Below are 16397 nucleotides of genomic sequence, written 5' to 3'. Positions count from 1 at the left end.
CTGTTTTCCCAACAAATACAAGTTTCTTTTTCATTAGGACTTTTTAGCGGGGGGAATGGTAAGAGATGGAATCGACTGTGTACTGGTTACTCGGCTAGGTTGAGGGCTGGACCCTCCGCTTTATCCAGGTTCAGGGCATCCAATTTTTCTTCAGCCGCGGCTGGAAATGCTGGCGGAGCTCCGCCGTTACCAGAAACATCTGAAGCTAATAAAACGCCGCCTCCTATTTACGCATGGCCTAATAAAAAGGTTTGATTAACATATGATTTGATAAACTATGGAGTAAGAACGGACCATTGGAAATTCCCAACTACTAATATGAAGCTTTGTTGTGAGGACAGATGAACTTGCAAAAATCCTGTCATATTTGTAAAATTATATATATGCAAGTGGCTTCCTTGAATATGACATCATTACATAATGGTTTCTTGAAGCTCTAAAGCTGGTACCTTTTGACATGAAACAATCGAAAAGGGACAGAAAAAAAAACGGTGTTAGAAATTTGAGCTGTTTTATTCTTGTGTGAGTTTGTGATGGATCTCTGTTTACAGAAGCCAAGAGTGTGCATTTTGGGCGGTGGATTTGGTGGTTTATATACTGCTTAAGGCTAGAATCTCTTTTATGGCCTGAGGATAAGAAACCTCAGGTATGTTGAGATCGAATTCTTGTGTGTTTTAGTATGTAACCCTGAATTTGTAAGAAATCCGTGAAGTTTAGAACCTTGAATACAGGCATCTATTGATTGCTTCTCCATGATGTGCATAGGCATATGTCTTTATGTTTACGTCCCTTGATATTAAAAGAGGATGGTATCTAAACACTTTTACCGTGACATTTCATTTTCACCCGTTCTCAACTGATTTGGTTACTTCATCGAATGTGGGATCAGGTGCTTCTAGTTGACCAGTCTGAACGGTTTGTTTTTAAACCAATGTTGTATGAGCTTCTATCTGGAGGTATTTTTTCTGGATTAAATTCTGAGAACATGATTTCGTGCTTCTACAGAAAATTTATTGTACTTTCTTTTCAAATGCAATCAAGAGCTTGATTGCTGTTTGACAATTTTTTGATGCAGAAGTAGATGATTGGGAAATTGCTCCTCGCTTTTCTGAGTTACTGGCAAACACAGGTGTTCAGTTTCTCCAGGACAAGGTAAAAATATTACATCCGTCTGACCATTGGGGAATGAATGGCCATAAACAATCAAGTTGTGGTGGCACTGTGCTGCTTGAAAGTGGCCTTCTCATTGAGTATGACTGGTAAAATTTTGTTACCCTGACCACCAATCGTAGTTGCTTATGATGAAAACTTTCTAGGTTCTCTTAAAGACCACTTCTTATTGACTTTGTTGCTTCCTCCTCTCTTCTTATGCTATATTTCTTGACCTAAAGCCGCTGAATTAAATATTATAAATATTCAATGAGAAAAGGAATATGTATTGGTCTTGTATGGTTCTAACACTATTATTCATCGCTTGGGCAACATTTATGAACTTTGCATAAGTGGTTTTCTTGAGTAGCATACATACATATTTGTTATTATTGTGACTTCATTGACTTTTTGAATACCCATCTGATACCAGTTTTACCTTATCTTGGGCAGCCAGGTTGGTTCTTGCTTTGGGAGTTGAAGCTAAACTTGATGTTGTACAAGGTGCTTTAGAGTTTGCATTACCATTTTCCACCCTAGATGATGCATGTGTAAGAGTCCTCCAGCTACCCCCTTAATATCTCGCCAAAGTCTTCATTTAGCTTCTAGTTTGTTGTTGGATTATATATTTTAAATCCTTACATTTTTTGCTTTGTTCTGCAGAAAGTTAACAAGAAGTTAAGAACATTGGAGCGGATGAAGTTTGGTAAAGATTCTCTTATCTGTGTGGCTGTAGTTGGTTGTGGCTATTCTGGAGTGGAATTAGCTGCTACTATCTCAGAGAGACTACAAGATAGAGGGATAGTACAAGCTATTAATGTTGAAACCACTATCTGTCCAACTGCCCCAGCTGGAAATAGGGAAGCTGCCTTAAAAGTAAGATACTAACTTTTTGAAAACATGAGAAATCTGCCCTTTTTTCTTCTTATGTTCCCATGATTTTTCAATATTAAATGATAAAATGTGTAGAGAGGTTTATTTGGTTTTAAAGAAGAAAAGGAATTTGTCTTCTTTTACATTTTATTTATAGAGTTCATGTATGATGGTTGCATGACCAAGTATTATCAGTTTTCCAAATAGTAATGAGCTTAAATTTGGCATCAACGTTGATCCTGGTAATGCATGGATTTTCAAGTCATATTGGGGAACCTATTAATCAATGCATGCCTTTTTTATGGTGACCTATTAATTTCCTTTCTGGAAAGTCCAATTTTTCTACTATTAGGATAATTTAATTTGAAACACTACTTGATTCACTTTTCCTTTTATTTGTAGATAAGGTGCTCAAATTCTGCAAAAGTATATCTAATTTTTTACTGAACAGCATGTATTGCATTGTTATTTCAGTTTTAAGCAGAAGTTGAAGCGTGAATTTCCTCGTTGTTAATGCTCTCGTTAATAAATATTATTTCAAAGAATCAGGCTTGGGAGCTTTGAGCCTAATGTGATTAGATATGTCCATAAGCATCTAAGGTTCTTATGATTGTGTCTTATGAATGCTTTTAATTCACATGTTTGTAGTATGTAAATTTTAGTTGTTGTAGCAGCCTTAACTTTGGCTTTAAAATGTTTCTGCTATTGAACTAGGTTCTTTCATCTAGGAAAGTGCTATCTAAGAGACTTAGCTGCTGTGTTGGTGACGTTATTAGTCAGTCTCAGTTCGCCTTTATACCGGGGAGACAGCTGCTGGATTGTGCCTTCATTGCGAATGAGGGAATTGATTATTGGAGAAAACAAGGGTTGAGAGGAGTAGTGTAACATCCTCCATGTCGGGTTAGTGATTAATTTGCAAAGTTTCAACATTTGGTGATTAAAGTAGAATAATTATATAGTTTAAATAGTATGGTTAGTAAATATGAGATGGGGTAAGGACCAAATGGTCATTTGCAAGGAATTTCTAATTAAATAAAATGTTATGGGGTATATGAGACCACGTGTGATTTTAGGTTCCAGAACCTCCCATTTCTTCTCCTTCTTCCTCATTTTCTTCTCTCCTTCTCTCAACGTGTGGCTTGCAATTAAAGGTAAGAAACTGAACTTGGTAGTTTCTTTGATTGTTAAGATTGGATATGAAAGTTTGTATGTTATATAGGCTAAAGGAAAGCTTATATGACATTAAAACAACAAGATTAGTGTTTTAGAGATAGATTTGGAAATGAGTTTTTAGATGAAATTTTGATATGGATGAGTTTTTGATGTTTGAATCAGATTTTGACTTGTCAATAAGCTAATTAAGAAGTATGAGGGGTTAGAATTCAAATTAGACATATTGGAATTTGGGTTGGATTCTTAAATTCTACATGGAGAATTGGATTTCTAGGTTTTAGAGGTATTTAATGGATAATTAGTTTAAGTAAGTGATGAGAGCTAAGAGTAGTAAAGGGATTGAAATATGTATGTTTGAGCTAAAATGGGATGATTTCCGAGCTCAAATTAGGATTTCTGGGTTAGGGGAATCGGTACCCATTCAAGGGGAACGATACCCCCTCAACGAAATGAATTTCCAGAATGCTAGAGGGGAATCGGTACCCCAGGGGGGGAACCGATACCCCCTCATCGTATGAAATTCCAGATTGCTTGAGGGAATCGATACCCCCAGGGGGGAACCGATTCCCCCATGAGAAAAAGAAGAAGAAAGAAAGAAAGCAAGACTAAGCTATAAATTCTTTAAATTAGTAAGCTATTAAAGCTTAATTTCAAGACATAGACGTCTGATGATCATCTTAAAAATTATGTTTATGTAGATACCGAGCCTACTCGAGTTCGGGAACAATCTACAAGTAGGATCGATCGAGGAAAAGGCAAAGAAGTATAGGTGAGTGCATATGCATAGCATGAATATAGTATTATATTCAGTTCTAGACTTGTGATAAGTCTAGATTCCATATTTTGACATATGATCACATTCCATATTATGATACATGACATGAATTTATATTATGTGTATTGCATGACATGAATGCAGAAAAAGTTATATGAGCTATGTGATAAAGGTATGTAAATATGTCTATGTGATAAAGGTATGGAAATAATATGACTACGCGATATGAACTACGGGAAATGTATAAGCCCATGTTATGTAGATGAGAACTATAGGTATAGTTGGCATGCCAAGGGTAGAGGGTATACTCGGTTCTTTAGGACATATGTATATCCTTTGGAACCTGTGTGAAGTCTTGAAAGACACATACTTGATCCATAGTATATGTATATGATTCTTAAGGAATTCTACGTGGTCCTTATGGACATAATTCTCGGGCACTTCGGTGCAATTCTACGGGCACTTCGTGCAATTCTACGGGGCACTTCGGTGCATTTATAGCTGTTGACAGCATAGTGCACAACCTCACATTACTCAAATACCTTAGGTTCTCAATATGCTATCATGGGCCAATAAACTTATTAATACAGAATAATGAATGTTACAGTCATACGCTTACAGTATGGATATGATGAAGTATACTCCATTGATTAGTTACATGTTTGCATCTCATCTCATATGATCCTGACTTTTCATTACATTACATTGCCTTATGATTGTTGCCTCACTAAGTCGATGACTTAGCGTGTGAGTGTTTCACACGTAGGATCCGAGAAAATAGAAGAGACAGGTGAAGCAGCTTGACAGTATTACTCCTGCAACCATCAGATCAGAAGCAACTTAATCAGTAGGTCATTTTGTTATGTAATGATAGTTGCATGTAATTAAAGGGTTAAGTTGTATGCTCTGAATATTTTGGTAAACTTATACAGTATGTATATTATGGTATTTTCTAATAAGATCAAATATTTTACTATTATTTATTAAGTTGTGTTTAAAGTCAATGTAGTATCTCTGACTCATATCCGGGTCGGGTATGGGTTAGGGGTGTTACATTTAATGGTATCAGAGCTATGGTTTAGCCGATTCTAGGCATAACCAGAGTCTATGGAGTCTTTAAATGGAACATGCCAACAATAGTGAGAACTTCTGATCTGGTATATAGAGTATGTTGTTTAATAGGATAATGTTTATTCTTATTAGATGTCCGGACATAATAGCTCCGAAGTGAAGCGGGAGAAGATAGGCATGCTGAAAGCAGTAATTCACCTGCCCTGGCCAGGCAAGGAAGAACAGGCATCTCAAGGAGTGCCTGTACAAGATCAGATACGTTCTTCAGAACGTTAGACGCTATTTTGACGCGTCTTCAACCTCCTGTTCCACTAACTCCAAGAATTATGTAGCAAAAGAGTTGAGAGTTTAGGAGCTCCCGAATTTAAGGGAGAAGCTGAGGAAGGTCCGGTGTCAGCGGATCTTTGGTTGAATGATTTGAAAATCATGTTAGATGGTCTCCACTGTTCCGAATGGAATTAGATGGAGCTGTGTCTTTATTAAGGGTCAGGCTAGGATTGTGGACGAACGTCACCATGAGGATGTCAACCAACCAGTTGACTTGGTCTTTGTTTTTAGAAATTTAAAAGCAAGTATATTGGAGATCAGTTTATCCGACAAATGAAGCAGGAGTTTATGAATTTGAAGCAGATGAGCCGCTCTGTATATGAGTACGAATGTGAGTTTAATAAGCTGAGCAGGTTTGCAGCTGAACTTGTGCCTACTGAAAAAGATGCTTGCGAATGGTTCGTGGAGGGCTTGCGCCCTAGACTTAAAGAAATGTTGATAGTATTAAACTTGTCCTCGTTCCAGGAGGTGATCAATCGTGCAAAAGCTCTTGAAAGGGCTCAGAATGAAAGATTTGGGGACTCGAGAGTTCAGACATCAAAGAGGACGACTACTTATTCTGGTTCAACACCAACAAAAAGGGGAAGAGACTCGAGATTTCGATCACAAACTAGATCAGAATCAGTTGCATCGTCTGCTAGGGGAGCAAGTCAGGCAAGAACTAGACAGACGCAGTCAGTGGAATCTGGTGCTGGGAGATCTACTCCGGGTCAAAGGAAACAGTGTGAGCACTGCGGGAAAAACCATTATGGGGATTGTCGTATGGCAGCTGGGACTTGTTTTCGATGCGGAGAGGCCGGACATTTTGTCCGGGATTGTCCCTTGATTGTTAGTGAGCCGACACCATCTGGAAGAGCTGGTTCTTTCTCACAAAAAGGACGAGGAAGAGGCAGAGGAAGGAACCCGTCTGAATTCTCTGCTCAACCTGAAGTTCGATCCACTGCTCGAGTATACAACCTAAAGACAAGTGAAGATCGTGATGACCCTGATATTATAGCAGGTACGATCCGGGTTCTAATATTCTATATTACAAGTAAGTTAGTAAAGGAGTTGGGGATTCCCTTAGAAGCTACGAGTAATGAGATTATAGTAACGACTCCGTTAGGCCAAAGTGCCAGGGTGAATAAAGTTTGTAAGGGGTGTCCCATAAAGATTCAGGGAATTGAATTCCCTGCTAATCTGATGGAATTACCCTTTGACGAGTTTGAAGTGATTCTGGGAATGGATTGGTTGTTCCGGTATTATGGAGATGTTAGTTGCAGATTGAAAAAGGTAACTCTGAAAAGTCCAGACGGAATAGAGATAAGTGTGAGCAGTGAAAAGTTTAATCCTTTAGCAAATGTAATATCAGTGATGTCTGCCAAGAAATTATTGCTACAAGGATGTCAGAGTTTTCTTGCAAATGTGATTGATTCAAGAGCTCAAGAGAAAAGGTTAGAGGAAATTCCAATAGTTCGAGGTTCCCTGATGTTTTTCCTGCTGAATTGCCAGGATTACCTCCGGATAAGAGAGGTAGAATTTCAAATAGAAAATGCCGGGAACGCTCCGATAGCATGGCACCTTATCGAATGGCTCCTAAAGAATTGCAAGAGTTAAAGAATCAATTACAAGAATTGCTAGAGGGATTTATCCGACCAAGTGTATCGCCTTGGGGAGCTCCGGTGTTATTTGTTAAAAAGAAGGATGGATCAATGCGTCTTTGCATTGACTATCGACAGCTCAATAGGTGACCATCAAGAACAAGTATCCCCTTCCGCGCATTGATGATTGTTTGATCAACTAAAGGAGCTTCGGTATTTTCGAAGATTGATCTACGTTCGGGTTATCATCAATTAAAGATCCAGGAGAAAGATATTCCGAAGACAGCTTTAAGAACGAGATATGGTCATTATGAATTCATCGTAATGCCATTCGAGTAACGAATGCACCTGCTGCTTTCATGGATCTTATGAACAGGATTTTTCAGCCCTACTTGGACCAGTTTGTTGTTGTCTTTATTGATGACATACTGGTGTACTCGAAATCCCATGAAGAGCATATACACATCTGAGGATCGTCTTGCAAATTTGAGAGATAAAAAGTTGTATGCCAAATTGTCCAAATGTGAGTTCTGGTTAAAGGAAGTAATTTCCTGGGGCATGTGATCTCGGCAGTTGGGATTAGAGTAGACCCTCAGAAAGTTAAAGCTATAATGGATTGGGAAGTTTCCTAAAGAATGTGTCTGAAGTTCGGAGTTTTCTGGGACTTGCCAGTTACTATCGAAGATTCGTAAGAATTTTTCGATGATTGTGCTGCCTCTAACAAAGCTAATGAGAAAGAACGTACCATTTGTTTGGACTTCTGAATGTCAAGAAAGCTTCGAAGCTTTAAAGAGAATTCTGACGGAAACTCCGATATTGGTTCAACCGGAATCTGGCAAGAATTTTGTAGTATACAGTGACGCATCCCATAACGGGTTGGGGTGTGTACTAATGCAAGAAGGAAAAGGGTAGCGTACGCATCGAACAGTTGAAACCACATGAAAGGAATTACCCCACACATGATCTAGAAATGGCTGCTGTAGTATTCGCTCTCAGGATTTGGCGTCATTATCTTTATGGGGAGCGTTGTTACTTATATACGGATCATAAGAGCCTGAAGTACCTGATGACTCAAAAAGAATTGAATTTGAGGCAACGTAGATGGGTAGAGTTCTTAAAGGATATGATGTGATAATTGACTATCATCCCGGAAAGGCTAATGTGGTAGCAGATGCTCTGAGTAGAAAGACGTTTGCCAGCTTTACGAGCTATGGATGCAAGATTATCTTTAACGGGAGATGATGGTCTTTGTGCAGAATTAACCCTTAAACCAGCATGGTTGGAACGAATAGGAGAATTGCAAGGTAAAGATGAAATGTGTTTGAAAAGAATTGAGCAAGTAAAGAACAAAGAGATTAAAGACTTTGAGATTAAGTCAGATGGAAATCTATATTGTAAAGGAAGAATTGTAATACCCGACAATGACGACTTGAAGAAAGAAATATTAACAGAGGCTCATTGCAGTCCGTTAACAATGCACCCGGGTGGAACCAAGATGTATATGGATTTGAAGGATCGATTTTGGTGGTCAGGGATGAAGCGAAGCATCACAGAATTTGTGTCTAAGTGTTTGATATGTCAACAAGTCAAAGCCGAGCATCAAGTTCCCTCCGGATTCTTGCAACCGCTGTTCATTCCTCAATGGAAATGGAAAAATGTTACGATAGATTTTGTTTCGGGGTTACCCTTGACTCCGAACAAAAGAGAATCAATCTGGGTAATTGTTGATCGATTAACTAAATCCGCGCATTTTCTCCCTGTTAGAACGGATTTCTCTATGGAAAAGTATGCAGAGCTGTATATTAGAGAAGTTATTAGATTGCATGGAGTACCTGTTTCCATAGTCTCGGATCGAGACCCTCGATTCACTTCTAGATTCTGGAAATCTTTGCATGGAGCGTTGGGGACTCGTTTAAACTTTAGTACGGCTTTTCATCCTCAGACTGATGGGCAATCAGAGAGAACTATTCAGATATTGGAAGATATGTTGAGAGCATGCGTAATGGAATTTAAAGGATCATGGGAAAAGTATTTACCGCTGGCAGAGTTCGCTTACAACAATAGTTATCAGTCTAGTATAAAGATGGCCCCATATGAAGCATTATATGGAAGAAAATGTCGTACTCCATTAAATTGGTATGAACTCAAAGACCGAAATGTTCTTGGTCCGGATTTAATTCAAGATGTAGAACAGAAAGTTCGAGAAATTCAGCATAACCTCAAAGTGGCCTCTGATCGGCAAAAGTCCTATTCTGATCTTAAAAGGAAAGAAATTGAATTTCAAGTTGGAGATAGGTGTTTTTAAAAGTGTCTCCATGGAAGAAGGTGTTGAGATTTGGTCGGAAAGGAAAATTGAGTCCTCGGTTTATTGGACCATATGAGATTGTAAAGAGAGTAGGACCTGTAGCATATCAGCTAACTTTACCACATGAGATGGAAAAGATACATGATGTTTTTCACGTTTCAATGCTTCGAAGATATAGATCTGACCCTTCTCATATCGTGACACCAGAAGATTGAGGTTCGTCCTGACTTGACTTATGAGGAAGAACCGATTCAAATTTTAGCACATGAAGTTAAGCAATTGAGGAACAAGATTATTCCTTTGGTCAAAGTATTGTGGAGAAATCACAGAGTAGAAGAAGCAACGTGGGAGCGTGAAGAGGATATGCGACATCAATACCCTCATTTGTTCGTGCAATGAAAAATTCGAGGACGAATTTTTCTTAAGGGGGAGAGATTTGAACATCCTCCATGTCGGGTTAGTGATTAATTTGCAAAGTTTCAACATTTGGTGATTAAAGTAGAATAATTTATAGTTTAAATAGTAGGTTAGTAAATATGAGATGGGGTAAGGACCAAATGGTCATTTGCAAGGAATTTCTAATTAAAATAAAATGTTATGGGGTATATGAGAACCACGTGTGATTTTAGGTTCCAGAACCTCCCATTTCTTCTTCCTTCTTCCTCATTTTCTTCTCTTCCTTCTCTCAACGTGTGACTTGCAATTAAAGGTAAGAAACTGAACTTGGTAGTTCTTTGATTGTTAAGATTGGATATGAAAGTTTGTATGTTATATAGGCTAAAGGAAAGCTTATATGACATTAAAACAACAAGATTAGTGTTTTAGAGATAGATTTGGAAAATGAGTTTTAGATGAAATTTTGATATGGATGAGTTTTTGATGTTGAATCAGATTTTTGACTTGTCAATAAGCTAATTAAGAAGTATGAGGGGTTAGAATTCAAATTAGAACATATTGGAATTTGGGTTGGATTCTTAAATTCTACATGGAGAATTGGATTTCTAGGTTTTAGAGGTATTTAATGGATAATAATTAGTTTAAGTAAGTGTATGAGAGCTAAGAGTAGTAAAGGGATTGAAATATGTATGTTTGAGCTGAAATGGGATGATTTCCGAGCTCAAATTAGGATTTCTGGGTTAGGGGAATCGGTACCCATTCAAGGGGAACCGATACCCCCTCAACGAAATGAATTTCCAGAATGCTAGAGGGGAATCGGTACCCCCAGGGGGGGAACCGATACCCCCTCATCGTATATGAAATTCCAGATTGCTTGAGGGGAATCGATACCCCCAGGGGGAACCGATTCCCCCATGAGAAAAAGAAGAAGAAAGAAAAAAGCAAGACTAAGCTATAAATTCTTTAAATTAGTAAGCTATTAAAGCTTAATTTCAAGACATAGACGTCTGATGATCATCTTAAAAATTATGTTTATGTAGATACCGAGCCTACTCGAGTTCGGGAACAATCTACAAGTAGGATCGATCGAGGAAAAGGCAAAGAAGTATAGGTGAGTGCATATGCATAGCATGAATATAGTATTATATTCAGTTCTAGACTTGTGATAAGTCTAGATTCCATATTTTGACATATGATCACATTCCATATTATGATACATGACATGAATTTATATTATGTGTATTGCATGACATGAATATGCAGAAAAAGTTATATGAGCTATGTGATAAAGGTATGTAAATGATATGTCTATGTGATAAAGGTATGGAAATAATATGACTACGCGATATGAACTACGGGAAATGTATAAGCCCATGTTATGTAGATGAGAACTATAGTATAGTTGGCATGCCAAGGGTAGAGGGTATACTCGGTTCTTTAGGACATATGTATCCTTTGGAACCTGTGTGAAGTCTTGAAAGACACATACTTGATCCATAGTATATGTATATGATTCTTAAGGAATTCTACGTGGTCCTTATGGACATAATTCTACGGGCACTTCGGTGCAATTCTACGGGCACTTCGGTGCAATTTTACGGGGCACTTCGGTGCATTTATACGAGCTGTGGTGACAGCATAGTGCACAACCTCACATTACTCAAATACCTTAGGTTCTCAATATGCTATCATGGGCCAATAAACTTATTAATACAGAATAATGAATGTTACAGTCATACGCTTACAGGTATGGATATTGATGAAGTATACTCCATTGATTAGTTACATGTTTGCATCTCATCTCATATGATCCTGACATTTTCATTACATTACATTGCCTTATGATTGTTGCCTCACTAAGTCGATGACTTAGCGTGTGAGTGTTTCACACGTAGGATCCGAGGAAAAATAGAAGAGACAGGTGAAGCAGCTTGACAGTATTACTCCTGCAACCATCAGATCAGAAGCAACTTAATCAGTAGGTCATTTTGTTATGTAAATGATAGTTGGCATGTAATTAAAGGGTTAAGTTGTGTATGCTCTGAATATTTTGGTAAACTTATATACAGTATGTATATTATGGTATTTTCTTAATATAAGATCAAATATTTTACTATTATTTATTAAGAGTTGTGTTTTAAAGTCAATGTAGTATCTCTGACTCATATCCGGGTCGGGTATGGGTTAGGGGTGTTACAAGTAGTTCTAAAAGTTGATTTCCGTAGAGCCTATGATTCTGTGGAATGGCCTATTTTATTTAGAGCAATGACAGAGATGGGTTTTGGTAACAGATGGTCTGCTTGGATTTCACAATGTCTTTCAACAGCTTCGATTTCAATTCTTGAGAATGGGTCTCCTTCGGATGAGTTCCCAATGGAAAAAGGTTTACGACAAGGTTGTAGTCTCTCTCCATTATTGTTTAACATTGTGGGTGAGTTGCTTCATTTGATGCTTTCTAAAGCAGTGGACAAGGGACTATTCCAAGGGTTTACAATAGGCAAAAATGATAATACTACTAAGCTGTCTCATCTTCAGTTCCATGACGACTTAATCATTTTTTGCCAAGCTTCGATTTCTCAGCTCAAGAACGTTAAACGAGTGTTGAGGATTTTTAGTATAATGGCAGGTCTGCATTTAAATTTGGTAAAGAGTAAGCTGTTTGGGATTAACATGGAGGACAATGAATTAAAAGATTGGGCATCACAAGTGGGTTGCTCAGTAGGTTCTTTTCCAACAGAATATTTGGGCCTTCCTTTGGGTGCCAAGACTGTGTAGCAGACACAAGGTCAGTAGCAATTCTTTGTCTATTAGGGAGGTCTCTCATCCTCATTCATCTTGGATTTTGAGAGGAATAGCTAATAATTATCTGAAGGATGATTCGGTGGGAGATTGTCTAAGGTCAAATTCGAAATTGAAAGTAGGAAATGGCAAGTCTATTGCTTTTTGGAATGACGTTTGGGCGGATGACTGTCCTCTGAAATTCCTTTTTCCAAGAATTTTTGTGCTCTCTCCTAATAAAGAGGGGAAAGTTGAGGAGTTTGGCAGCTTCGAATCGAGTGGTTGGGTGTGGACTGTCCAGACTAGGAGAAATTTGTGTGATTGGGAATTGGTCCAATGGTTGGAGTTGATGTCTAAGTTGAAGGATATTCAACTTTCAGAACTTGTGGATGATTTTTTATCGTGGACTGCTAGTGGAGATGGATTGTTCTCAGTTAAATCTTGTAGGAATACTCTTGGTATTATGTCTGGGGGTACTGCAGTGTGGACGAAAGGGGTTTGGCAGGGCTTTGCACCACCTCGGGTGGAAGCTTTCCTTTGGCAACTTGCTCATCAGAAAGTAGCTGTCAAAGTCGAGTTGGTCAGAGAGGTCTACCCCTAGGGATGATATTCTGTGTCCCTATTGTAAGAATCAGGAGGAATCTGTGCAGCATCTTCATCTCTTGTATGGTGGTTTGGGAATTATGGAATAAGGTAGCTAATTTCTGGGATATTGCCATGGTTCTACCACAGGATCCTCCTTCTCTTCTTTGTTCCTGGGGTGAGTTGAGGGCGAAATCTACGATTTGGAAGTTTATTCCGGAGCCATCTTTTGGTCTGTATGGAAATTTAGGAACGCAAGGGTTTTCGAAGGAACTCCTATTGACAAAGTGTCACTATTCTTCATTGTTAGATTCAGGATTGCTAAATGGTTCCTAGCCAAATTTCCGGGTATTACTATACAAGAGGATGTGCTGATTGGTAATCCATCTCTAGCAGATGGTGTTTCTTCTAGTAATGTTATTGATCGTGTTGTTTTGCGCTGGTTACCCCCACCAGTAGACTTCCTAAAGATGAATGTAGATGGAGCCGTTAGGCAGATTGATTCGGGTGGAGGTATTAGAGGTTTATTAAGAGATTGGAATGGTTGCACTCTTTTGACTTTCTCAGAGAGTATTGGTCAAGCAATCCCCCCTCTGGCTGAATTAAAAGCTATAAAAAGAGGCTTGGATATTTTTCTGTCTTCTAGGTGGGCTTCAGTAGCTAGGTTGATCGTCGAAAGTGATTGCTCTGCAGTGGAATGGATTCATTCTCCGGTCTTGGCACCTATTTTTTTCTTGCCTTGTTTTTCAGATTTCAAGGCTTATAGTGATAAGGTTCATTCAGTTAGGTTGATTCCTAGGGAGTGTAATGGAGAGGCAGATATTTTAGCTAAGGAAGGGATTGGGTGATTGTAAGGGTCTTTTTATGATTTTCTTCATTTTGTGTGTAGGTTTTTATGATGGGAGGAGTGTTTCAGTCTTATGTCAAGCAATTTAGTGTTATTTTTAACTATTATGTAACTTTCAATATTTATAAAAGTTCCAAGGCACTCTTTCCCTCCTTCCTATGATTAATGACCTTTCTATAAGGTCCTTAGTTAAGAAGGGGGGTTTTAATGAGGCCTTTCTTTCCTATCAAAAAAAAGGAAAGTGCAACTTCTCCTGGGTTATTTTGTTCGTTGCGTACGGAGAGTCACTGACATGGAAACTTCAGGAGATGCAACTGTGAAAAGAGAAGGCAAGGACATTGCAGAATCCAACTCTGAGAAATATGTTTTGGATCTGCAACCTGCTGAAAAGGGATTAGAAAGTCAAATTCTGGAAGCAGACTTGGTCTTATGGACAGTTGGGTCCAAAGCTCTTCTTCCTGAGCTTGAACCCTGTGACAAACCCCACGAACTTCCCCTGAATGCCAGAGGACAAGCAGAAACTGATGAAACGCTCCGTGTTAAGGGCCACCCGCGTATATTTGCAATTGGTGATTCGTCTTCTTTAAGGGACTCAGCTGGAAGGCTTCTGCCTGCCACAGCTCAGGTATAACCTTCATGATTTATTGTTTTGTAAGATTTGATTATATTTTTCCGTTTCACTGCTTGATGAAGCACTGCCAAAGTCAACTTTTTTGGTCTTTTTTTTTCTGAATGGAACTGATGGTTTTCTACGGATCCGGAACTGCAACTTTCCAATCCTGTAATGTTTTCTACTTTGCTTTTTTTTTTTTTTTTGATTGACTTGCTTGCTTGTCTTTCCCAGGTTGCTTTTCAGCAAGCGGACTTTGCTGGTTGGAATCTATGGGCTGCCATTAATAATCGTCCATTGTTGCCATTTAGGTTAGAATTTTTGACACTTATGATGTGGCTAAGAAGAAAATCTGCAATAAAACAATAAAATTATGACTGAAATACGAATGGGAAAGAAGATGGAACTCAAGAAAACTTGGGGTTATAAAAAACCTTTAGTTTTACTATTAATTCAAAGAAAATAATAGGAATAATTGTTTTGGCCGTAAAGCCTACAACTTATTTGTATAGGCTAGTTTTCTTGCAAGCAATGTTAATCATAACCCCAGATCTAAACCCTAAAGATAAATTATAAACCCTAAAGTAGTTAATAACCCTAGCCTTTGCTGTCTGTCATAAATCTGATGATGATGATGATAATATAATAAAAACTGAAATATTAAAAAACATATTACAAAATTATGCTCCTGCATCATTAATACGAAAGTAAATTGCATGACTTGATATTATTCTTCTTTCCTTATGTTCATCCTGTTTGCTATTGTGTTTTTCAATAAAGCATCCATACGATCCGTCCCTCATTAAGATTTTGCTATTGTGTTTGGTATGGTACATTGTGTTACTGTTAAGTGCATGACTTGATATTATTCTTCTTTCCTTATGTTCATCCTGTTTGCTATTGTGTTTTTTCAATAAAGCATCCATACGATCCGTCCCTCATTAAGATTTTGCTATTGTGTTTGGTATGGTACATTGTGTTACTGTTAAGTTGTATTGAAGTTCTTGAAGTGGAATAAGTTGTCATAACCCATCATATTTGCTGACCAGATTCCAGAATCTGTAGAAATGATGCAGCCATTTCACCAAGTTTCATCGATGGTGTAACCTTAGAGGGTCCTATTGGTCATGCTGGTAAGTTGTTTTGTGCATCGAGTTCTCCGAGTATGTTGCTACTTTCTCTACATCTGCCCCTATTTCAAGTGTTTAACCAAATTTCCATCATCCCAGCAAGGAAATTAGCATACTTGATCAGATTACCGACAGACGAGCACCGGGTTAAGGTGGGACTTAGTTGGTTCACCAAGTCGGCCATAGATTCAGTTGCATCGGTGCAGAGCACTCTAACAAAGGTTCTTTCAGGTTCATAGATAACGGTTACTCTTTAAGAAAGCTACACTAATTGGATTATTATTATTATTATGGTTTTTATAGTAAAATTGGTTCGGTTTATTTGATTTTGATATCTCAGACATCGTATTATCGTTCAATGAAGTAACGCAGTAAAAAATATTAAAATATTAATTTTTATTACATTCGTGTGATTACAATTATTGATATGATTTTTAATTATATTAAATATTAATTATTTAAAAAAAAGGTTATTTAATAATTTCTAATTGAATGATGATAGAAATTTAAAGATTATATAGAATAAAGGCATATTTAAAAATTATTATAATTAGACTTGATATAATTATACACTTGCAACGTGTTTAGATAATCGTCGTAATTTATTTGTCTTCCTGAATCAGGTCTAATCGAAAAACACCCAATTATATTTTTCAATTCATAGAGAGATAAGTACTATTACAATTACATTATTTTAATTTATAATTAATATTATTAATTTAACTTATATAAATTTATAATTATAATTTACACTACCAAATATGATATAAATTTTTTTAATGCAATTACACTCTATAACCA

At 37.6% G+C, this 16397-nt stretch overlaps 1 protein-coding gene across 3 annotated transcripts; it reads left to right on the top strand.

Annotated features, from left to right (window-relative positions):
• The first annotated feature begins 106 nt into the window (after positions 1 to 106).
• LOC120144484 (alternative NAD(P)H-ubiquinone oxidoreductase C1, chloroplastic/mitochondrial-like) lies at positions 107 to 15862 on the top strand. Of its 3 annotated transcripts, XM_039158522.1 has the most exons (11): positions 107 to 249; positions 552 to 646; positions 890 to 956; positions 1076 to 1259; positions 1607 to 1700; positions 1813 to 2025; positions 2737 to 2750; positions 14094 to 14481; positions 14701 to 14777; positions 15516 to 15599; positions 15696 to 15862. In XM_039158522.1, the coding sequence occupies exons 3-10, from the start codon at positions 932 to 934 to the stop codon at positions 15529 to 15531; spliced, it is 1011 nt and encodes a 336-aa protein (XP_039014453.1). In that variant the 5' UTR covers positions 107 to 249; positions 552 to 646; positions 890 to 931; the 3' UTR covers positions 15532 to 15599; positions 15696 to 15862. The 3 variants fall into 3 exon arrangements, with proteins under 3 accessions (XP_039014453.1, XP_039014454.1, XP_039014455.1); XM_039158523.1 differs by lacking the exons at positions 14701 to 14777; positions 15516 to 15599; positions 15696 to 15862 and adding an exon at positions 14550 to 14603; XM_039158524.1 differs by lacking the exons at positions 107 to 249; positions 552 to 646; positions 15516 to 15599; positions 15696 to 15862 and adding an exon at positions 14908 to 14965 and having other exon boundaries at positions 1603 to 1700; positions 14701 to 14877.
• The last annotated feature ends 535 nt before the right edge of the window (positions 15863 to 16397 follow it).

Source organism: Hibiscus syriacus, unplaced genomic scaffold (assembly GCF_006381635.1).
Source record: "Hibiscus syriacus cultivar Baekdansim isolate YM2019G1 unplaced genomic scaffold, ASM638163v2 tig00110890_pilon, whole genome shotgun sequence".
Lineage (NCBI taxonomy): Eukaryota > Viridiplantae > Streptophyta > Magnoliopsida > Malvales > Malvaceae > Hibiscus > Hibiscus syriacus.
This window is presented reverse-complemented; position numbering and strand designations above follow the sequence as displayed.